Raw genomic sequence first — 24,618 nt, 5'->3', positions numbered from 1 at the left:
AAGTAGCCACTGGCTCATAATAGGGCAGAAGGATGTGAGGAGTGAACAACTTGGCAAAACAGGCAGAGAAGGCCTGGCCACTTGTCTTGGTTTCCTGTAGCCCACACCTTGTTCTTTGCACATTCAAGGAGATGAGCGGCTACTGACTTCATGTCTTCATTATTAACTCATTTGCTCTTCGGCACCAGATGATTCACCCTCATGAAGCGATTTGCTATTCATGCTTCATAGTCACTCTGTAATTCAGGAGACTGTGCATACGATAATGAACCCTTCATTTAATGTCCGATCGATGGCTCCTATCAATGAGCCATCCTGCGAGGCAAAGACTAGGACTGTATGAAGCAGAGTGTCTCTTGGCCTCCAGGCGGTGCAGCGAGGGCAAGGCAGGCATGTTGGACCAGCAGAGAAGAATGAGTAAATTGCTAGAGGAAGTTGCTCAAAGTTGTTCAGAAATTTTGCTTCTATCCTGTAGTGCAGCTGGAACATATACAAAGATGTGTCCTGTCCAGAGTGGGTTTACTGTGCTCTCTTGTTGTCTGAGATGTCCTGGAAGCTCCTTGTGCTGGTTTACAGGGACACAGGATTGTGACTTAATGTCCAGAGTTAATCAAACACTCTGTGGGGAGTGAGCTGATACCACTGTGTGGTATTAGCAGGCATGTATGGATGTATGCAAGAGAGGCAAGTGAGGGGAAAAATTAGGAGGTTGGAGGACATCATAGGCATCTGACTGGGCTGAATTGCAGACATCCACATCTGCAAAGGTGTAGAAACCTTGCAGTGAAGAAGATGGAGCAGGTGGCCGGGGCACCTTGAGCTATTGCAAGGTCTACCCTTGACTCTTTTTCCCAGTGCCTGCTTCCACACTACAAAGCAGGGGATGAGCCTACTACAGCAGCAGCACCGTGGGATCACTGGAATCAGGTTTCTGCAGCCTTGCACCCACTGCAAAGAGATACCAGCTCTTATAAAGGACAAACTAGTGTGTAGTCTTTTAGAGACTGCTTGTCTCCTGCAAGCTAAGGGCTCCTTGCAGCCATGCACACTCCTCCATAGAGGGTTGCTTTGCCTTGCAGTAGGGGTTCTCTGAATTTCAACAGAACTCCTACCCGAACCTCATGGTGACTACTTGGCTGAGCAGTCCTTCCTTTAAGTGTGGTAATAAGGCCAAGAAGACTGTGGATTCTCAGTTAGGAGGCGAGGCTTGTATGGATGTCTATGAAATCAATCAGACAGTACCATCTGGACAGCTGATAGACAACATTGCATTTTTGGTGGCATGTGCTGCACTCCAAGCCACCACAGAACCAATCCTGTGATTGGGTTTATTGTTGAACACAACTGCAGGCCGATCTGGGCAGCTGCTATGGCAGTTTTTTTCCGTTGTTCTTACCTATTAGGTATAGGTAAGGTGATGTGTCACAAATGTTACTCTTTTTGGATAAGTCTGCATGCAGAAGACTCTTCTCCCTGCCTAGGAGCACAGGATTGCTCTGCTCAGCTCCTTCCTCCATGCTAAAGACCCTTCTCTCCCCTCTCCCTGATGGTGCAATTGCTCCCTGCAGACTGCGGGCTGGGTTTTGCAGGTCTCTGAATTGGCCAGCCTTTTGATGTTGGCATTGTTAAGCTCTGTCAGGCACGTAACTGTGTGCCTGTGTGCATGTGCCAGGCAAAGTGCGCTTCCCTTTCTACCAACAAAGTAAGTGAATTCTGACGCTAATGAAAAATTCTGCCTTGATGTGTAGCCAGGCCCTTGAGGAGCTGCTGAGAAAATTACCTGAAGCCCTTATGTCCAGAGTAGTAAAAACCACAGCAATTATGTGGAGGTTATTGTCCCCTTAGGTGATAGGTTTGAGAAAGCTTGAATGCTTCCCGTTGGAGGAAGTGCATTTCTCATTAAAAGGGAGAATAGCAAAAGAACAAGAGAAGTGCTGGAAGTCCTTCTGGAGGAAACGAGGTCTTCAGACACGGGCATGAGCTCCCTGCCAATACAGACCCCTCATGCACCTCTCATGGCCCCAGGCACTTCCCCTTGGCATGACTTGCACAGCAGCTGTCACAGCATGTGGCGAGTCGCCTCAGACCCAGACTAGTTGTATTTTACTGACAGCTTGGGCTGTTTCAGAGACAATCAGGACATTTGATTTCCCACAGGGAGGTTTCTCCAGCAAGCATGTGAATGGCCGTTCCCCATCCCTCAGAGGCAGACTCGCATCCTTTGTGGCTGAAGGAGGCTTTACTGAGCCAGCAGGACTGGGAAGTGAGCAGCAGGCCATTACTAGCCAGTGGCCAAAGCAGCACTTGTTAGATTTTGATAAAGATGCCGATAAAGCCTGTGGATGATACATCTGCCTGCCTCTGAGAGCCAAGTGCTTCCTTCCTCTCCTGCAGCATGGACTTCAGTGCAACTGGTGCAATGCACCACTGAAGTTTTGGTCATAAATGGCAGACACTTGGCCAGGATGCTGGCAAATCCAGCAAGGAAAGCAGCCCAGAGCAAAACGACCTCATATCTGCACAAACTTCTTGGGTTGTCATTTCCTCCCCTGTGACTTTGCAGCAGCAGAAGGGTCAGGAAGAGCAGAGGCACTGTGGAGTTGCCAAAGGACGAAATCAGACCGGAAAGGAAAAGCAGCCGTGAGCAAATTGTGAGCAAGCTCCTTCTGTCTGCAGAGCTGCTGCAGGAAGGAGGAATAAATAATAAATTGCCATTTTGATGGTTAAGTAAACTTCCACACAGGCCCATCTGCTCTCATTAGGCCAGTTTGGGGACTGTGCAGTTAATTAAACGCTAGAGCTGCTGGGAACCTGATGTGCTTGTGATGGTGTCCCACCGGGTGGTGGATGTGGATCTCTGTGCAAAGCATGGCCAATTGGGGCAGAGAGGAATTGCGTTACAAACCTAGAGTGTTTTGCTGTCTTTAGTGAAGTGAGACATAAGAGGTGTTTGCTTTCCATAATCGGATGTAGCAGGATGAGTTAAAGCAACTCTGATTAACTCAGTCCAAAAGAAGATGCTAGAAAAGAGCTAATAAGACTCAAATCCACTATGTGCTAATTAGGCAATGGCATAACAAACAGAGCTGGATTTTTTGCATCCATTTATCCCTGCTTACTGGGGTTTTTCATTCTTTCCTTTTCTCTCCTAAATTTAAATCTACAAGCAGACATTAGATGTAGTATATGCTAATGCAGTTTGCTTTGAAATGCTATGTCTAGAAGCACTTATTTCTGAGTCTTCCTCCCCAGCTCTCTCCCCTCCCTCTTCACCCTGCCACCAGAGCTGTGTCCCTGCCCAGCACCAGGGAAGCTATGGGTCTGGACTCCCAGGCTCTTTTAGCTCATTGTGAATTTGGACTAAGGCCACTGAAGTGATGTATTTGCATCGAGATCAGAATCCAGCCCCAGGTCTTGCTAGGCTGAGATATCTCTGTGCTTAGGTGGGTTTGCACTCCTCCACATTTCTCAGTGGTCCTGTTTGAATAAGGAGAATATCCAGAGCACTTGGGTTTTGTGGTATGTCCAGAGCTGCCTTCATCTTCCTCCTCTTCTCCCCTCTGGCAGCTTGTGGAAACACCCATGCCACATCACCTCATTTCTTTAGCTGTGTGCAAGGCAAAGGGGATAGGGTGAGGAGTCCCGGTACTCCAGGATGGGGACTACAAGACTTTGCTTGAGGACCAAATGCTGTGGAAGCCAGGCGAGTGCACTGACTCAGCCCCATGGTGACAGCCGGATGCATCCCTCTCTGCAGGACTCCTAGTGCCACTCAAGTTTCCTGGCAAGCAAGATGCAGACCGGACTTGTTGTGGGAACCTCTGTGGCATGGCACACTGTCCAGGCTCACTTTGCACGTCCTTCACACCTCCCCACCAGCAGCCCTTCTCATCACAGGGGGGAGGTTTTCTCTGGAGTGGCTTCCAATGCTGGCACAAAGGAAAATGTACAAGGAGCCAGTGATCTGTCAGGATTTGAACCTGATGATAAATAGATTCAGAGCAGCTCGTAATTGCTCTGGCTGGGCAGAGGGAGAGGCACATTAGCATGAAAGGCGGCAGCAGGGGTGTCCAGTGTCTCTGCCTGCGTCCTGAAGGGTTGGGCAGCACAGCCAAGTGCCATCTCTGCTCCCCGCTGTCCTGCCTACAGCGGCTCCTGCTGCAGTCACTGCTTCACTAGCAGCCCTGGCCCAGGGAAAACGCAGCTAATTAATTGTTTACCAGTGGATGTAGGAGGGTTCTTGTCACAAAATTTTTTCCCCTTAGGTGGGGGGATGGTCTGCAAGCTCTCCTCACTGTGCACCGTCAGGCATCCTCAGATGCATCTCAGCCTTTCACTCTCATACTTCGCCTTGTCCCCGTCCCCCTCCTTGGAGATGACCTACAGGCAGCATTGGGGATTTAACAGTGCTCGCCTGTGCTGGGTGTTGAGGCTCAGACAGAGCTGATGATCGGCCAAGGAACAAAACCCCACAAGGATGCAATGCCTTTTCTCCCAGCATTGCCCAAGCACAGCTGTCAGTTTTGTACACTCACGTGTCAAATCCCTGCTGGAGACACAATGATTTCATTAATGTCAGTGGCTGGGATGTGACCTGAGAAAAGAGTGGATGTATGAATGCTCTGCTCAACATTACAGCTTAGTATGTGACCTCATGCTAAGTAGGCAGAGCAATAAAAGATGGAATGATAAACACGCAACCTTGTCATGGCCAGGCCTCCCTCTAAATGATGGGATAATTATCAGAGACTCTCTTTGCTTGGCTCAGGGCTCCTTTTCCAGACTCTCTTTAGCACAATTAAAAATACTATCGTAACTTCCCAATAACAAATTGCTTGATTTTCTAGGTCAGCTCTGCTGGTTAGGGTGATATCATTCAAAGAAGGCTAGTATTTTATTTCAGCTTTTACTCAGTGTATTTTGTTCCAAAGTGACTGAAAACGCATTAGTGTCAACACGTGAGTTACGTAGGAGCTACTCAGCAGGCTAAATTGTGTCTTTCTGTAACTCATTCTATTGTCTATTGCAATTCTTTTGTTAAAGAAAGGCAAATAACTCGCTTACCCTATTTTCCCACTGATTGTTTTTGTAAGTCAGTTTTCTGTGGGGTGGGTGTTGATTATAAATATCCTATCAGAGAGGTGTGTAGCTAACAGCATCGACGTGCACATCCGTCAGTAAATAGTGCATAGGCCCAGCGCTTAGTCCTTCCACTGCACTCCAAGTAGCAGAGATGTGACCAGCGGCATAGTAGTTTAAGCGCTCTGGACCTGGCTTTTCAATGAAGAAGAGCCTGATTGTAGTGAGCTTGATAACGTGCAAAAGCCCAAGTTTTTGGTTTGGCAGTTGTAGTTCATGGAGCTGGGAAAATGTCACAGAATCATTTCTTCACCCTCCGTCTCCCAAATGCAGTTCTGAGGGAGGCAGACGTGTTGGAGGCTGACCCACCATGTGAATCATCCGCAGCTAAATCAGGAGAGACACTGTTTCAGAAAAGACTCCATGGTGGTGTTCCTGAAATAAGCCATGTCGGTGCCTCTCTCTCTCCTCCCTAAAGCCCTGGGGCAGAGGCTAGTTCAGGCTGGCGTTTTGGCTGCTTGGAGCAGGGGCATGAACGTGGGTTTCCCAGGCCTCAGAGCAGCCAGCAGGCCTCACATAATCATGACCTCCTGCTCCTCACGAGCTTTGATTTTGTTTTTAAAAATCAGAAGAAACTCGAGCAGGAGCGATTACAGCAGACTCTGGATACCGTGGGCAGGGCGGAGGTGACGTCTGGTTTCCTCACGCCGCTCCACATTGGGCAGAGAGGTCTTTCCTCCACACCCTCAGGGAGATCCTTCCCTGTCCTAAGGAGAGACATGACAACGCTTCCTTAGCATTTGTGAACGGGCCCTGCTTTGCCTGCTCTTCTGCATCGGCTGTGCTTTTCGTAAGGAGCAGGATCCCTCACCCTGTTAGTGCCAGTGATGTGCATGGCACTGTGCATGCAGGGACGCTGAAGGCCTCTGCCCCACAGGCCATACAGTCTTGGAGTCAGTCCACACTGGGGAACACAGCCAGGACAACACTGCTATTCCCCGGCCCTGTGCAACAGCATGGCCTGTGTTATTAGGAAGATAAAGCAGAAAGATTTCCCTTCTCTGCTGTGCCCTTGAGAGGTGGGTGTTCCCAGCAGGTATCGCTCACCTTTCCCAGTGCTTGGTTTTGGTTTTCCCAATCACTTCTTTGGCCTGAGAGCAGCTGAGGTCATGGCCATACCTCCTGAGACCGACACAAAACCCTCTGGCTGAGTGAGAAATGCACTATTCTTATTCCTGGCCACCCTGGATGCCCCACCAGCAGCCCATTGGTGAAGCTGCTGAATTGTCATATTCATCCACCACCAGCCTGAATGCAGCACATCTGCGACCTTCTCATCCTCTGGATTGTGCCTAGAGGAGGTGGAGGCAGGCGAGGCTGAGATGCTTGTGGTGGGGAGAGGAGAAGGCAGGAGTCCACTCTGTCGTGCAGGTACCAACTTGCGGGAGTGCAGGGGAAGCGTTTTGCATCTTGCTTGACTTTGGTGTCTATGCGTGCATGTGCGTTTATACATACACATGTATTTTGTGTTTTTGGTAAGGAGCGAGGGGGAGCACTAGAGACATGCGCCCTTTATTGAAAACAATTATAAACGAACAAGAGCAACAAAAAAAGCCCTAAATAAATCACTGAATGTAAAGACTCTCCAGTTTTGGCTGCTTTTACACGAAGATAAATGTGGAAAGCCAGTCTTGCAATTAAAGCAAATCCAAATGACTTCCTTCCATGCCTTCTTGCAGGTTCATTTGGGGTGAACCCTTGCTTTCCCCATCAGAACATCAGTGAGGCTGGTTACAAATAAACTTCAGCCCAGACCAACAGTGGTAAAAACCCCCTTACCACCGATAGCCTTTGCACGCAAGGGCCTAAGGCTTTTCCCAGCTATGGGCACTCTAGATCCCCCTGTCCCATGCGTGTGCACTTACTCCAGGTTTTCCTGCTGACAGGCGTGACCTGAGGCTCCCATAGCTCAATGTGAAGGAGCCTCTTGGGGAGCCTGGGCGAGCTGGTCCTTCTATTGTCTGTGTTGACTCCACTGCAGCTGGTCAGGCACAGTTGCAGCAGAGCTGTGCCAGGGTCGTGGGGTTGCTGGGCACAGCAATCATCTGTCATGGGGAGATCTGGCTACAGATCACACTTGTGCAATGCTACCAAGCAGCTGAGCTAGGACCACCGGGTCCTTTCCCCTGCCAGCCTGCATTGGACTTAAAGGGAGCTGGATGGTCCCTTCATGTCGCCCAGCTGGTTAAAACTGCACTTCCCCGCAGGCTTCAACTTCCAGAGAGGTACTGATGAGTCATCAAAGGCAAAAGCAGACACCCTGCTGAGCTGGTAGTACAGTGATATGAAGAGGGACCAAACTCCCAGGGCAGCTGCGTTTCCTGCCATGGACCATCTTCTACACTGGTCTGTGGGGTAGAGCCCTGCCTGCTGTGCTGCAACTGAGCTCTTCAGCATGTTTCCCAACTGTGTCTGGAGTACAGAGTCCTGTCGGGATTGCAGGCAGAGCTACGTTTCATGCAGCACAGTAGAACAGGAGGAAACCTAACATTTACAGTTCCTAAAGTTGTCTTGACCCTACAGCCTTGATATTAACTTTCAAATAGAAGCAGACAATCCTGTATTTAAATCAGCTTCTTCTTTGACATTTGGAGAAAAAGGAAAATCCAAAAGTTTCGTTCATCATGTACGTAGCTAATTAGCATGAACATCCATGCTAGCACATCACTGTTGTGTTATTCAGCTCCTTCGCTCGTGAGCCAAATGCATGTATTCTGCATCTGATCACATGCAAGGACATGGGGAGCAATGTAACCAGTGAGCTTCTTTGTAAAGCCGTAGGAAGGGGCTTGACCCTCAAATAGTACTTCTGAGAACTGTACAGATGCAGCCAACTCAGGTTAGGAAAGGTCCATGCGCTCTACTCTTCTCCAGCCCTGCAGTACCCATGTGATCAGCTTTCCTTGCCTGGGCAACCCGACCCTTTCTTCACGTTTAGTCTCAAATGAATTGTGTTCAAAGGCATGGTGTTGCTCCCTTGGTATCTCTTTTTTCCTCACTTCTCTTCCCACATCTCCCAAGAGAAATCGTGAGCATGTTAAAATGCAATTTAAAAAAAAACAACTATAATTGCTATAATTTATTTAAACATACAAAATAAACACCTGGAATAATTAAAGCAGCTAGTATTTTTTTCAGCAAATTGAACAGAAGGAACTAGTTGCATCTCCATTTTCACATGATGCACAAGGACTTGTATTAGTAGCCGCAGTTAGATAATGCCTTTCAAAGGAAGCCCTGAAAAGACAAGGATCAGCAAGAAAGGTGTTAAAGTGCTTTCTGTTTAAGACATCATTAATGCCTGTAAAACACTGCTCACTGCTTTTGGCATTAGTGGCTTATCAACATGCACTACATGGATGGAGAAGTGCTCAGTAGTAATCTTTATGCATTTTTGTGTATGAGGGAGGAGTGAAGATGTCCCCTGGAAAACTTGTGATCCCGCAAATATATTTTGGACTTCTGTGCTTCAAAGAGTACCTGCTCAGAGCTCATGCCCGCTCCCTCCCTTTTCTGCCCTCTATCAACAGCCCTTGAACATTAAAGCAGATCCACTGCAATTTCAAAGCTGCAGCTTCAGTGCAGCCAAGTTGGGGATGAGGAAGATAATTAGCAAGTTAAATGTTCAATGCTTTAGTCAAATTATATCTAATAATATTGAGCAATAAGAAAACACGGTGGCAAGAACTGTTAACAGCTGGCTTTTTCATTATCAATACAGCATTGTTGTGCAAAGCACTTTCGGTTTAATGAAAGCACTGGGGGTTTCATGCCGTTTTTCAAGCCTATTTCTGTATTATGCTTTACCAGCCATTGGCTAGTAATTTGCAGGATTGCAAACGAGGTTTGAGTATTTTAGGAGCCAGTGGTTTTCAGGAATTGATGCTTTGCCTCTGCTTTATGACTATGACTCAAGTTCTGTTGGCTAACTAGCCCCCAAATTATCTGTGCATGCAGAGAAAGGCCTTGTTTATTGGTCTATTGGTGTCTTGATGAAAGCCTTGGGCTGCAGTTTCTAGCCAAGTATGAATAAAACACCACAGGGATGCTCTTTCAGCCCTGAAGTTTAAAATATTAATGGGATATCTTTTTCACGACAAGCAATGCAACAGGTAGTGAGCACTTTGTTATAAAACATTTTCTCTTAGTGGAATCATATATTTTAATGGAAATGCAATGTCATTTGAATTATTAATATCAAAAAATGCCAGTCCACTGTGTGTCCACAGATATTGAAATCTTTTCAAATGCTCTGTTTTTTAGCTGCTCCAAGCTCTGTTAGATTGCACTCTCCTCCATAAATATTACATAAACCAGCACACCGGCTCTAATGTGGCAGCAAACCAGCATTTAGCGTAATAGGCAGCGCCAGAAAGTTGGTTGCAGGCTGCTCTGCTTAACACAAAGGGTCCCAGCCTCCACGTACAACCTGCTAGGTGCTGCTAACTGTGAACTAGTCTTTTCTCTCTCTGTTATGTTTGATGCCTCTCTCCTTCCCCTCAGGCCACTAGGTTAAAGTGAGAAACTCAAGGGGTAAACTGTGGGCCACACTGCTATTACAGAAGGTAATTCTACAGCCAGTAAAGGTGTTCAGGTTGCTCTGCGTGCACTCGGTTATCTTTTCTTTTCCTCCATGCTTTGTGCAGTGCCTCGTACAGGGGGGGGTAGATGAGCACTGGAGCACTGTGAGGCAGAAAAGAGCTGCTAGCACCCCGGATGGGGTGCAGTGCCTCTCGTGACACCTTCCCCCATTTACTCAGTTTTGCTTTTTTGGCACGGGGGACTGCACTATATTTCCTGGCCCTCTCGCCAACGTGGCAAGTGCTGACAAGGCAGGGCAGAGTGCCAGGTGGCTTCAAAAGAGCTTGAGGTGAGTATGGCACTTCTGAAACCCCTTGTCCTCCTCTCTGGCTAAATGTGGGGCTGGTTTATTGTTCTGCATCCATTAGGGGAACCTGCCTTGACCCCAGCCCTGCTGGCTCACTGCGTTTTGTGGAAGAGGCTTGTGCCTCTTTCCTGCATGCATTTTGACATTGAGAAGCAAGCAGCAGCTTTCCAGTTCCCTGAGTTCCCTTGGCGGCAAAGGGCTTCTGTGCAGAACTGTGCGCTAGGCTAGGTCAAGGATCAGTCCCACGAGCCTCACGCTGAACGTGTTTCTTCTGCTTGTGTTTCCATGAGCTGGAGCTGGCAGCCTGCAGAAATGAGAGGCTGCAATGATAAGGAAATGCATCAGCGTAAGCACCAAAAGAAACTGCAGTCCCTGGGGATTCCCAAACTGCTTTGGTTGAAATCTGACTGTGGTAATACAGTGCACTTAACAAGAGCAAAATGCAGTGCGACTGGGGAGCTGGGAACGGAAATGAAGGCAGCTTGTATTTATGTGGCAGAGACCACAACCTTCTCCCAGGAGCCTTTTATCTCAGTTACAAACAGAGGATGAGGAGGGGAGAGAAAGGATGGAAAATAGAAGCTATTCATTCATATCAGACAGACTTCCTGACTGGAAATTGGAGCAGAATAGCTTTTTATACTGTTATAAAAAGTGGGATGTGTGGGGAGGGAATGGCCAAACACTGCTGACTTTAGGCACAGGTTGGCAGTTTGTCAGGAGCGCAGGACTGTGTTTTGTTCCACTGCTTGGAGGAGGTTTTGGTCGCCTCCCGCCCTGCACAGGGAGAGTGATGCCAGCCGTGAGTCCCTCAGCATTGTACTCTGTCTCTGGCAGTCATGTATCTCTTCGTGTTTGTGCGTGTGTCGCTCCAGCAGAGATGATTTGCAAGGAGGGAGAAATTCCCTTCCAATGGCTTAGAAGGGGTCTTGTTTGGCTACTTTACAGTAGCCAAAACGACCTGATGACTAAAATACACTTGTTTGCTTCTTTCTGTTAGAAACTTGGGAACTCTCATGTTTAGTCTCTCCCACATTGTCAGAAGGTTCAGCAGAAGCAAGTAGTCTGAGATGTCCACGTGTGAGGTTGGAAGGCAGGGGATGTGCGGCTGCAGCTCTCGCAGGTGCTTATATGGTCTGGTTGTCTTAGGCTTCCTGCACAAGACATCTGCAATAGGCAGGTAGGGCTGCCAGCCTCAAGTGTCTGAAAAGCATCCATCAGTGCAGAGCATGATGGGAGGGCAGACACCCGCTCTCTTCTCCCACAGCTGGTGATCTCCATGGCAAGACTGTAGAGCCAGGCCCCAATGGCTCCCCCATTCTGTTGCATTTCACTGCCCGCATTGGGTTGGCATTGGGCAGAGCGATAGGAAAACGCGAGTTTTAGGGAAATGCACATTCTGGTGCCTTGTTCTTCTCACCAAAGCTTTAGCTCTCCACACTGGCACCTGCCAGCATGAGAAGAAGCTGCCAAGAAGCCCAAGTGCCTTTGCCCAAAGTTATTAAAGTTTTTGCTCCCTTAGGTAGTGTGTTTGGTGACAAATGGTCTCATTTATTAATGACTGACTGGTTACAGACCTCTGACTTTGCTGATCTTGCACTTTTGTCTTTAATGCCTTTTTTTCTCTCTCCTCTCCCATTTCTGTACTCACAGCAAACCCTGGAGACGAATCTCACCAACCTGGTTAAACGTAACAGTGAACTGGAAAATCAGATGGCCAAGCTGATACAGATCTGCCAGCAAGTGGAGGTTGGTGAGAGCACTGCTTTCTGGGGAAAGGAGCGGTGGGTGTGACAGGGAAACTGTTGGTGTACTAGGAGTCTCCAGGATTGTCTAATCCCTTCTAGCTAACACTCTCAGTCAGGGAGATGTTACAAGACAGGATGTTAGAAGATGGCCAGGGAATCATAATGGGAGTAACAGTAGCCATGCCACATCGCTGTGGAGAGATGCGTGGGAGAGCTCCCACATCCTTTCTTTGGAGGCTGCTCTAGAAGCAGAAATATGTGTACAGTGAGAGGAGGAGGAGATCACTGACACCAGCAGGTTGGCTAGAAAATGATACCCCCCCACCCCTGCAATGAGGACTGCACCCAAAAGCCACCTCTCCCATGTGGGGAGGTGGCTGGTGTGCAAAGGGACGAAGAGTGGGATGCGAGCCCACGAGGTCTGCTGCAGCAATGTTGTGAGAGAGACACTGAAGGATGCTGCAAGCATGGGGTGGACAGCAAACTACAAACCCGTAGCGCTGCAGTGAGGTTCTCTGCTTTCCGCTGGCAGTCCATCTGCACTTTCCACTTATAACTTGCTGACTTATCAGAAAGGCTGTTCACCTGGTGCTGGGGGTTTGTCGAGGCTGAACTGGTTTAGAGCATTTAGTCCCAAATGGCTGAGGATTCAGGGCTGATCCCTGGAGATCTATAGGATCTGAAGGAGAAGGAAGGAAGCAGTGTGACTGGGAGCCGCTGGGAACGGATATATTGGCTTCTGGGGTAGCTCAGGAAAGAGGTGAAAGGGCAAGCAAGGGCTGGCCTTGCTCTGAGCTGTCCTGCTCCCTCTAGCAAACAGGTCTGCCAAGGCTGTGAAGGCTCCAGACCTGCTAACTGCTCTACATCCAGCACCCAGCATAGCTTTAGGAGTGTGCTTTTTGTTAAAGCATGGGTGACACTGCGCATACAATCACAGGCCACCCGCTCTGCAAGGTGGAGCACTCTGCTATTAGAGAGGGTAGAAACTGAGTTGCCCGTTTTCTAACTGCCTTCTGGGATCAGGTGCAGTTTTTCCTTAAGGTCCTCTTTCGTTTGGTGCACAGGTGGGAGCCATCAGGGAGGCAGATTAGGCTTAAGTAATGAGGAAAACTCCTCTGCAGCTGGAAGGAATTAGTGAAAGTTTCCTTTTGGACATGCAGCATGCTATAGCCAGCACTATGCCTTGAAAAATCAGAGCCTGGGCATCTCCAGCTGGGCCCCCAGAAACAACAAGTACCTTTGACTATGATCTTTCCCTGCCTCAGATTTCCTATGAAAATCTGAGGTAATTACACCTCCTCCTTCTCATCTGGGGGTGCTGTTAAAGTAAATTAGTTAATATTTGTAGAGCACTTGGATGTCACAGTGGCGAGTGCTCCAGGAAAGCCTGGAAGGAAATTACTGATTCTGCCTGCAGAACAGAATTTGAGCAGTACGCACCAGAGAAGGCTTGGGGCCACCCTCCAAACAGTGAAGAGCTAAGATATCAAGGAGCTGTTTGTGAAGCAGGACCCGTCTGTCCTCCTGACTGACTGAAGTGGGGAGTCTCACATGCATGTGGTCATATAATTAAATTAATTAAAGTTAAAGTTTGTGTCAAAAATGCATCTGCCCAAGCATGTGTGGGAGCTTTTACAGTGGTAATTCTCAGCTTCAGGGTGCTTGAACTTTATTAATTTTCTTTTAATCATGTCCTTTTGTGAAGGAGAGGATGGGAGGTGTGAAAGAGGAGCCAGACACACTGAAAAAGAAGAGGAAGGTTGATAACATGCAGCCTGATGGAGAAGACGAAGGGAAGTGATAGCTGCAGGTGCTAGAAAGGAAGCGATATAAAACACACAGTCATTAAATGGGTGGGATGTGATCTGGAACAGTGGTCAGGGGTTTATGTGAGACATGTTGCAGATGTATCTGGTCCCCATCTCAAGAGCAAAGCCAAATAGGTAGTGACAGTCTGGAATTCAGAAAGGGATAGAGGTACAACGGAGGCAGCACCGCTGGGAGTGTCCGGGGTGGGATAAGTGCAGATGGGACAATCCTTTCCTCGGGCAGGCTGGGCTGGGACATGCACTTTCCAAGGACTGGACGCGATCGCTCCATGTCAGCACCTGTCGCTAGGCACGTTGTCACATTCATGACAGATATCTGTCCCACCCAATCCTGAATGTTTGACAGAGATGCTGCACTCTTCCCATGGGATCTGGCACTTCACACTCCTTTGGGCCAGGAAGCTTTTTTTAACCAAAGTCCAATTGAATCTTTTTTGCTGCAGTTTAAGCCAGTAGCTCTCTGTCATGTCTTGTCCTATCCACCATGGACACAGGGAAAGGGATATTTTACTCATCCCTCCAGCAGCCTGTGATGTACTTGCAGACAGCCCATTCCCTCTTCTCTTATTTACACTGAGATAGTTTGATATTTTTTTTCCAGGTTTGTGCATTGGTATTGTTTTTAATTTCTCTGTCATCTAGACTATTCCCTTTTTGTCCACATCTTCCTTGAAATGCATTGCTCTGAACTAGTGCAGTTCTCCAGCCAGTGGAGTGGAAATGCAGTGCTCTACTCTTCTACCAATGCTCTGAAGAAAGAGGAAAGGGATATTTCGTCTTTCTGTGGGATGTAATCCTATATCTATATCACAGAGCAGGCTGCCGTTTTCGTACCTGCTGTCTCACACTTAGCTTCTGAGCCATCCTGCCTCAGACCTTTCTCTGTAGGCTGTTGTCTAGCTGATGTTCTTTAGCTGGGGTTTGGATGAATGGTTATTTTTCAGCAAGTATGGTGCCTTGTGCTTGTATTTATCAAACCTCATGCTGATTTTTAAAGCCACTTTCTGATCTTCAATCCATTCTCAATTGAAGTCCCATCCTCATCCTTACAGACCCTCCTAGCTTGGTGGCTGCATGGATTGAAGAAGCAAACTCTGTATCTTGTTTTCCAAGCCACTGATGAAAGTAGCGGATAGGACCAGCCCCGGAACAGGAAGCTGTAAAAAACTAGTTGATCCAACTTTGCATACAAGGTGGGATGTGGTTTGTTAGCCTGGCTCTGCCAGCCTCTAGGAGGTATCCTGGAAGGTATCTGTATTATGCCAGGCAGGCTGCTCAGTCTGGCCATCCCCACACTATGCAGCACCCACTCTGCATCCTGCCACTGCGGGTAACCCAGCCCAGAACTGGATGCACGCATCCAGCACTTTATCAGTGAGTCTGGGATAAGTAGGTGACCAGCCTGACAGGTCCTCTTATTTACCACCTCTCCAAGGCAGTCTCTCAACTGTTAGGTAAAGCACATCATCAGCCCTCCTTCCTCTCCCTCTTCCCTGCTTTCCTAGTATGCAGGGATGCACCCCACCGAGGAGGTGACTTCTGACAGGTGCCATCCTGCAGAAGATGCTCCAAGAAAGGCAGGCTGCTCTCTGCCCTGCTGCCCCTGGCCAGGGATGGAGCCAGCCTTCCACAGTTGAGTGTGCAAAGGACACCTGTACCTCTGCAAGACCTGCTCTCCCTTTGGAAACAGGAGTGCAGGTGAGGACCAAGACCCCAGTAAGTCCCAGACTCGGAAGCCTAAGGAAGAGGGCAGTGTGAGGGGAGTGACTCCCTCAGTTCAGACTGGGAAATCACTGCCAGTATTGTCTCCATCCTTGCCTGAATAACAACTTCACTTTACTGGGAAAAACTGGTCCCAGGTTTTTCTCCTGTTCTGGAATGGCTAGCCTTCTTCCCTGCTTTTTCCTTCCTCCTCCAAAATATACAGAGTTTGCCTCCCTGCATCCTTCCTGCTATCAGAGAGACTGAGATGGCAATCTCTCCTGCACCAGCATCTGCTTGCTATAGCAGAACAGCGGCATTCAGACTTAAGCCAGTAGCAAGTGGGAAAGGGTTTGTGTTGGGGATTACAGGAAAGCATCAAAGGAAGAGAGAGGATCACCTTTAATCCTGCTGAATAAAGGGACTCAGATGACCTTGCTGCTTTGACCGCTCGATCTATAAAACTCTTTGTGTTCATGCTCGATCTATAAAACTCTTTGTGTTCATGATGTGCAATCAGGCATCTTTTGTTTGCATTTCCAAGGGAAATGTTTGTGTGAGCTGTGCGCTGCGTGAGCCTGTGCCAGCAGATTGACGCTGCCTCTTGGCGGTCGCTCCAGAGTCAGGAGTTCATAACGATGAGCTCTCATGAAAAACATTTGAGAGGAAGAAGGCGGTTAATAGCTTAGTATTGTTTCAAAGCGCATAACAATTAATAGCAAATTAATTTGCAGCTTTGTTTACTGAGGTGATAAATGGAGGGAGGTTATTGCAATTAGTTTCTTATTAATGGGCTACTGATTTTCAGTTACTCTATTAAACAGCTGTTCCTTGAACCAGCACCTTTCCAGAGAATGAAGACACCAGTCTACTCCAGGGTTTGCTGACATGGAAGCAAGGACTCTTTCGCAGAACTTGAACAGTAACTTGAAAGTTATTTGCTTAGCAGCACTATTTAATTTGAGGGCTGAGCCCTCAGTAATTCCAGAGGGTGAGGGAGGGATGCTAAGTCCCGATTCCCTGTACCTTTCTGCACAAGGTTCCCCCAAGCTGCCTCATGTGCAAAGCAATCGGCAGTGATGCAGCACACACGGGCTTGAATCGGTCTTCTGTGGTGAAGCGCATGGAGAAGCTTCTGTACTGGGGAGCTGCCTCTTGGTCTTCACTATCTGCATCTTAGAAAGGGATTGGTGCTCTTGAGCCAATAATATTTTCTAACCCCTAGCTCTCCCACAGGCAGCATCAGCATTTTGCTCTTCTGGCACTACATAAAGTCCTTTTTTCTGACCCTGTCCTGCTGATCTGGAGGGAGAAAAAGAGAGCAACCCACGTTACTTGGTTAGGAGCTCTTCATCTCACCAAAAGCCCTTTCCAAAAGTGCGGACAGTGCTGTGAGCCTGTGCGTTCTTGGCTCAAAGCATCCACAGCTCTGAGTCGCCAGAAGAGCTATCTGCACTGACAATGACAGCAAGCCACTGTCAGACAAAGCTCCGTGCACGAGAAGGAATGAGCCGAGATATGCTCTCAATTTCTGTGCCAAAATCGGTAGCTGAAAAATCGTGTCTGGGTTTTGAGGCACTACCAGCCTTCCTGAGCGTGACTGCGCTAATGCTCCCACGTTGCTTCTCTTGTCCTGTCTGAGGTGGCCGTTCCCCCTCGGCGTGCCACCATTGGCTTTCCTGAGAGGGTCAGGTGTTTCACCGCTGTCCAGGATTTACTTCATCCTGGGCGGGGGGGCCAACAGGCCTGGGAAGACCTAGGCTGCTTTTTCTCTGACAGTGCATTGTGGTGGAGGGGATGGATTTTTGTCTCTTAAAAGCCTCAAGAATTCTCTTATGTGTGTAACAATGCAGAAAGAGACTTTGTGGGAAATACTAAGGAACTGTTCCCAGGTGCCACATGTCATAATTTGCAACCAAGGTGATAACCATACTTATAAGCCTTTGGGCTATTTTCCAGTTGTCTCATAGTCTTTGTGTCAGAGGAGGGCTGTGACAGCGATCCAGGGACTGCTTCCCCAGCAGCTGGCAGAGGAAAGTGGAAAAGTTTTTACTCAGAGGTGTCTCTCCTGGCCTGCCTTTTCCTCTAGGACTTGGCAGTTTTAAAGTGAATACGGTGGAATAGACAGCAAATGAGTGATTTGCAGGCAGTGTTGGGAGAAGGAGCCAGAACTTCTCTCGCAGAGCCCGGGTAACAGTCACTAACATTCAGAGTTTTTATAGGTCACACACTGACTCCAAGGCCCTGCTGGGGACGGAGCAGAGACATATCTGGATATGTCAGTGTCTTCATTCTGTGAAAGGTGGTCATCTAGGGGATTTATATTTATAGCTGCTGGTAGGCTTTGCATGTTCAGCATTTTCAGCCATGGAAAGGAAAAGTGACAGGGCTTTAGACTTGTGCTCCATCCCCAGGTGAGCTCTGCACCAGAGCGAGCTACTGCTTGTGCTGTCTTTAAGGTCATTTCAGAGACTTGCATCCAGTTTAAAGGCTGAGCTTTTTCCCTTTGTAGCAGGCAGTAAGTGCCACACAAGTCCTGGTCACAAGCAAGTTGTGGTATTAGGCAGAATGTTTTAGGCCGATTCAGGAAACAACAGGACCTGAATTCAGCCCTTGGGGAAAAGGGCGAGGCGCTGTGATGGAGTGTTTTGTTGGAGAGAGGAGCAGCTCCCTCAGAGCTGCTGGGGAGTCAGGGCCTTGTATTTTATTTTTCAGCAGTGAAAAAGCTGTTGGAATGTATCACCATCAGACAGGGCAGCAGAGTATGGAGGCTCTTTTCCTCCCGGGGGGTGCAGAGCTCTGATATAGTGCTCCCTTTCATAATAGAATTACGATACACGTGTCCTTTGAATCGTAGCTATGGCATTTCCCATCATGTCAGTATCCTCTTCTCCCTGTTGGGCATCCACGCAGAAGCAGAATTCGTTCTCCAGGCCTTCTGAGGAAGCCTATGTAAAACACTCTGAATGTTGAATGATGAGATGTGCTTCCAAACCTCCTCATTCTCTGAATCCATCCCCAGGACTTCAGTGAACTTCCCTGTGATGAGTTAAAAGCAATTTGGTATTTCTTTAGATTCCAGAAGTTTCAGATCTCTAGGCTGTAGTTTCCCACATCATTTAGAAGTTTTCAGCTTTATCAGTCATTCTACCTGAAATAAAGAGTCGAAATACATCTCTCAGCCTTACTAAATATGCAGTCCTGGGCTTCAGAAGCAGCTTTTGAGAGAGGACATTTAAGTGTGAAGCAGAAAATATCTTTGCCCTTCTACTCTTCCCCATGAGTTTGAATGCCAGGATTTTTGCTTTCAAGCTATTTGTGGACATTGCTTCTAAATAGAACCATGAGATCCCAACATGCTTTATCTGGTCCTATGTTCAACTTAAGTCCTATGTTACATTCAGGAAATTGTGCTGCTGGCATCCTAAGGTACAGAAGGAAGCACTCAGAAGTGAGGCAATTACAAAGCTAAGGTGATATAATCAACCTTATTTTTGCCCTTATCATATAATGCTGTGAGCCTGTACTGTTTCTATATACTGAAGGCAAACAGCCTCCATTTATCTGTGAGGCTGTAGACCAAGTGACATACAGCTCCAGAGTAGAGTGCTGAAAGTCTGCAAGCATCCATAGGGCACCGAGTTCGCTGCCCATTGGTTTTGTAATTAGTGACTTCAGCCTGTATGCTACCTGGGATGCTGCTTTTAAGAGAATGCACAGGGACCAAATTCTGCTACAGTGGTCAAAATGTGGACCAGAGGGAGAAGATGATGGCCCTGCGAAGAGCCAGAGTCAGTAAAATATTAGGGTGAGTAGCAGCAGTGCAGCTGGGTATCAGGGAGGGCAATCTGAGATGCTGTCTGTGTAGCTGCTCTTCCAAGGTGACACTGGGGCCTTCTGAACTGTGACAGCTGCAGAGCCCCCCTCAGTGCAGTGGTCTCCTGCAAACTGGTATGTAGTCTCTGGCGTAGATGGCTTGCCACATAGTCTAAAATCTTTCAACAGTTTTGAGGGTCACGATGCTTTGAGTGTGGGATGGGGCTGCCCAGGCCTCCTTGGCCCGCTGCCCAACATCAGAGCTGAGTTCCTGTGGTCTGGATGTGGAGGAGGAAGTTTACCTCTGTGTGAATCACACCCAGGCAGAGATGGATTTTCACAGTACCTCCAATAGCTGTAGTGACTCACAACCCCTTGCCTGCACAGGGTGCCTAGGGCTGGATGCAGCCAGAGTTGTCAGACACAGGGAGTGCATCTAGGTTTATTCAGACAGGTCCCACTCTGTCTTGTTCAACCAGAGCTGACCAGGCTCTCCCAGAGCACGTAGATACAGACACCAGTGCAAAGTCCTAGCAGTGTTTGATGGAGAGATGCTGCAAGACTCTCTTGTACAGCAAGATCTCAGTCACGCTTACTGCAGCACCCCTGGGTAGGAGAAGTGCACAGAGGCTACAGGAATGGGGTTGCTCTTGCAATGTAGCCAGCTGCCTGGACAGTCCTGCCCTCCGCATGTCTGTTGTGAACTAGGCCAAAACATTCTCTGCATGACTATCTGCAGCTTGGGGACCTATCTCATCAAAACTCCCCCCTCTCCCACAAAGGGGTTCAGTAGTGCAAGCAATTTCCAGGTTAGGTGTCACCATTGTTTTCTGTATATGGTAAGAGAAATTCTCCTTATGGTAAGAGAAGTTTTCCTTGTGGTAGGAGTTTTCTTCTTATGATTTTCTCTCATGTGTCTGAAAGCTCTTCTGTAAACCCAGCTTTGCTCCGCTAGCAGCACTGGGTCACCCCCCCACACACACAGAGTTCTTCACCCCCAAGAGCAACATATACTTGGGAAGAGGCTCATTCCAATAAAAAGTGTTTTGGCCAATATGTAACAATGTCTGTGCCAGGACTTTTGCCAGCCTCTCTTGGTTTGAAATCACACCTCCATACTCAACTGGCAGACTTCAGCTGTGGGACCGTGGCATAAAGCACTCCATTTTGGACAGAAAGCAGCCTGGGAAAAGCTCAGATTGCCAGTGGTTATGTGAGCCCAGGCTGTAGGGATTGCTGCAGCTCCAACTCCCACAGTCGTGTCTTCTTCCTTGTTCAGTGTCCCAAAGCATAAACACTGGCAGAGCGGTAGATTCCTTGCCCCAGGTAAGGTTTCTGATTTAGAGTTAATTTAACTCAGAGCCCAGGATTTTTGCATAAGATAGATAGATAGGTTGGAGGGATAGCATGGTGCTCGCTAAAGGACCCCCTATCTTCTCCTGCCATCATTTATGCAGTCCTGGCACCCCACAGCTCCCTTCTGCTAGCAACAGTAATCACTAAGTATGCTAATGCCATTGCAAACAGCCCTGATTTTTGTCACTTCTGGAAATTAGGGTGTGCGTGGTCTCTCACTGCACACTCGTGCCTCAAGGAGTGAGCGTGCTGCTGGCATCCTTTGTGACAACACTGCCTTGCAGACGAGGGTGTCACCTTCGCTGCCAGTAGCACAGATTGCTGCTAGCTCTAAATCCCAGTTTGGAACCGCCTCTACCTTACAGCAGATTTTGGAGATTATCCACTGGTTTTTCTCAGCTGAGTTATCTTTGCAGACCCTCATCAGTCATCTCCCACTTCAGCATTATATAATCTGCTGACCAGGTTTAAAAAAAGATCTTTATTAATCTGTGTTTAAGCCTGGGTTGGCCTCAGACTTCTTTCAGGTCCATTTGAAAGTGCAAAATTAAGAAAAACTGTTTTATTTGTGTCATCTAGGGTACTGTTTAATTTAAATGATAGTGCTCAATTTTCCTTCAATAAAGTGTATTCTTCCTTTCAAATCCATGCGCCCAAGGTTACTGGTCTTTCCTAGAGACTGAGGAGACTAAAACCATTAACCATTAATAAACCACCGGTGGTTTATTTATTGTGCAGAGGTGAGGCCCTGGAGTGATTGCTTTTAGTGGCTGTAGCCTGGTGTGGAGACTAGCTTTTGCTGCACTCTTCCTATGCCTTCCTTTTTTTTTTTTTAAATTGTGTATATTTGAAGCCTAAAAAGGGGGTCCAGCAGTGATTAATTAGCCTGAATGCGGCAGGACACGTGCAACTTTTTTACAGAAACAAGCTGCTTCTTACATCTGTCTCCTGAAGCCAATAGTGTGTTCACCTCTGCTCTGTCAAGGAGGTAGGGTCAGTCCGAGAATTCCTTGTGTCCCCTGCTTGCTCACCAGTGCTCCACTAACTGAATGCTAATTATCGCATCTCTGAATGCCATACACTCTGCCTTGCTGCCAGCAACACAGTCTCTAGTTTACCCTGAGGAGATGAAATTCAGAAGGCGTCTCTGGTATCTCAGCTTCTGACCTTCTGAGGAGGACTCCTACAGTCTTTTCTTTCCCATCATTTAACGCTCTGCTGTCTAATGCCACTAATATATTGCCAGGTGCTTTCTTGGTTCCTTGTACAACAGCAGGTATGTTCCTGTTGTGTCCACTGCGCAGCTGGCCCTCTCTTCCTTTCCACAGGTGTGTAAAGCCTGGATAGAGGTGGCCAGGGTATAAAAAATTCCTAGTCCCTGAGCAGAAGCAGTTGTTGTTGTGGTAGGGTCACCATGCAGCATGGTCTGCACCCAAGACCATGGCAAAGTGAAAGCCCTTTCCCCGGGGAAGCAGTTTGTGAAGAACTGAACAGATAGCCCATTCCTCTCTCTTGGATTACATCATCTCTGGAGGTCTGTCCGGTTGTGATCCAACTCACTTCTCCTTTAAGCTGGGAACCCAGTTTTCTCTGGACGTTCAAGATGGACACACACAGGGACTTTATGGCCCAGAAGGCCTGCCAACTGACAAAACCCTGGTCACACACTGGCACCGGTGGTTTATTTATTGTGCAGAGGTGAGGCCCTGGAGTGATTGCTTTTAGTGGCTGTAGCCTGGTGTGGACACCACAGGCATGTGTTCTGAAGACTGGTTGGGCTAGTCTGTGTAAAAGCTCTCAGTCACCTTATGTGCATGGACCTGGGAATGGTGTAGACATAGGCAAGAAGTCTGGGCACACTGCTGGGACCTGTGCCACGACACCTAGCTCAACACAGACAGCTCTCGGGATCAATGACTTTTGGGCAGAAAAGCCAGTGGCCCTGGGAGGGCTGGGCTTCATCTGAAAAGAAGGAAATCATTACTGCATCTCCTGCTTAGGTTTCTCTGCCCTTTTTGAAGCCTTACTGGACAAGCCTGCTCTCACATCCTGCTGGCTTGCTCTCCTGTTCTCCTCCCCCTTGTCTCAGGCAGGGAACACGGCTCCAAAGCCCTGGGCCATGGGTATTTATTTGTTCCTTCTCCAAGTGTGGAAAGTGCCATCTTGATTAGCAGATATGCATCTTCCAGAGCAAAGCTTCAGAATTAGTTACTACAGAGTCCAAACCAAATAGAGGAGACACCCAGGATCCAGTATTTGCTCTGATCTCTCCTGCTTGCAGCATCTGTCCTTTCATGTCAGGGCAGTTGGAGACTCTCCTTGCCCACAGGTAATTCTAGATATTTGTTCACCCCAATGCCTCTGTGTGTCCTATTTTGGCCTTCCTGTAGTATTGCCATTATGAATGAAAAGCCTTTTCACCACCACATTCTCTCTACGCCTACCAATTTCTGATAACATGGCAAATATGCCAGAATGCCCCTCTACATCTCCTCTTCCTCCAGTTGCAGGCCCTGCCTGCTTTAGGGAAGGACGTCATTCTGGGCAACAGGAAAAACATCAGATCCCTATTATTTCTGGTGGAGTTTCTTGTTATGATTGTATGAGTTGAGCAGAAGTTGGCTCAAGGCCAGTGGGAGTTTTCTTCATTTGTGTTCAACACTGCATCTTCTTTGAGCATAAAATGGGATCAATTGCAGAGAGGCAATACAATCAGGGTCAGTAACGCCTTGCAGCCTGTACCCCAGCCAATCAAAACACTTGACATGCCTTTGTAATACCCGTTTTGGTAGCCACTGCTGTTATAAGAGGACACTTTGCAGGAGAATTGATGTAATGAGGTGTTCTTAGTGGCTCCTGGATAGCAAAGCCCACAGTCTGTCTAAGAGTTACCATCTCCTGCCAGAAAAACTCTGGTACTACAGTATGAAGACATAGTGGCTATATCTTTATATGAGTTTGCATATATGAGTCTAGTCTTCCTTGCCCTGCCTGTTAGCCTTTCGTTTGTGTTTGAGCAGTGGCAGTAACACTTGTTCCATGCTTCCATCCTTGTAGCACTTTGGGTGGTAACGGACATGTGGATTTGCCCTTGGGAGCCACAAGTGGAGGACAGGAGGGAGCAAACCCTGTGTTTGACCACTCTCAGCTCAAGAATGGGTTATAGTCCTTTGAGAGGGGGTGGGGAAAGACAGCAGAGGTCAAAGGACAGCCAGGTTGCCCTTGTGTGCAGAGACCCTCACGCTCCCAGCACCACAGGCCTGCAAGGTGGCAGTAGGAAAGCACACGTGGCAAAATGGGGCAAAGCCTAGGACCTTCTTTCCATTTTCTTGATACTTGCCTCTGAATTAAGTCTCAAGGAGGAGGTCCTACCCCTGTTGCCATGCTGCAGATGGGGAAGGAAAGCAGAAGGGGTGAAGAGCCTTTCCAGAGCTGCTAGCTGAGCTCAGATGTGGTGGGGGCAGTTTACCATCTGTTGGTTTAAGCGCAAGATACAGCTATGCAGTGTGTTGGCAGTGCCTTTCGATTGCCTGACTCATGGGTATCATGTTGGTCAGAAGGAGAAGGGAGAGCAAATGTGATCTTCCCATGGTCATGTGTCAGTAAATGGCAGGCTGCAAAATGATCATCGTGGCTGATCATCCATGGTGCAGAGGCCATGGGGAGATCATGTTCAATCTGGCAGAGGCTAGAGCATGTCCAAGCCAGTCTGCAGTAGCTGATCAGGTCTATAGGTGATCTTCAGGACGCTCCCGGCCTGATTGTGTTGTATTCAGTTCCCCCACTGGATTTCACAATCAGGTGACAAGATATGCACAAGGTCTCCTGTTCTTCCAGCTCAAATCCTTCTTCTCTGTGTTGTGAATCTGGAAGGCAGGGTTGGAGGAAGAACCAGTTGTGCTGTGTAGCTGGCCGTATTTCTTTGTCACCAAACCATAAATGCTGGGAATGAGGCAAAAAAAGGGCCAGAAGGAGGAGCCAGGAAACTCCAGGCCTGTCAGCCTCCCCTCCATCCCTGGCAAGGTGAGGGAACAGCTCCTCCTGGAGGTCCTCCCTAAGCATCTGGAGGACAAGAAGGTGATCAGGAGTAGTCAGCATGGATTCACCAAGGAGAAATCATGCTTGACCAATCTGAAAGCCT

General features: G+C 48.0%; 1 protein-coding gene across 4 annotated transcripts in view; it reads left to right on the top strand.

Annotated features, from left to right (window-relative positions):
* MID2 (midline 2) overlaps positions 1-24,618 on the top strand; it is a 178,215-nt gene that overhangs the window by 101,953 nt on the left and 51,644 nt on the right. For 3 of the 4 annotated variants that reach the window (XM_068957044.1, XM_068957045.1, XM_009673064.2), the window contains exon 3: positions 11,681-11,776. The exons of the other annotated variant lie outside the window; for it this stretch is intronic. In XM_068957044.1, coding sequence (XP_068813145.1) covers positions 11,681-11,776 — 96 coding nt within the window. The remainder of the gene's footprint in view (positions 1-11,680; positions 11,777-24,618) is intronic. 4 annotated transcript variants of the gene reach the window in all.

Source organism: Struthio camelus, chromosome 11, assembly GCF_040807025.1.
Source record: "Struthio camelus isolate bStrCam1 chromosome 11, bStrCam1.hap1, whole genome shotgun sequence".
In the NCBI taxonomy this organism is placed as follows: Eukaryota; Metazoa; Chordata; class Aves; order Struthioniformes; family Struthionidae; genus Struthio; species Struthio camelus.
The sequence above is the reverse complement of the archived record's forward strand: the minus strand, read 5'-3'. Positions and strand labels throughout refer to the sequence as shown.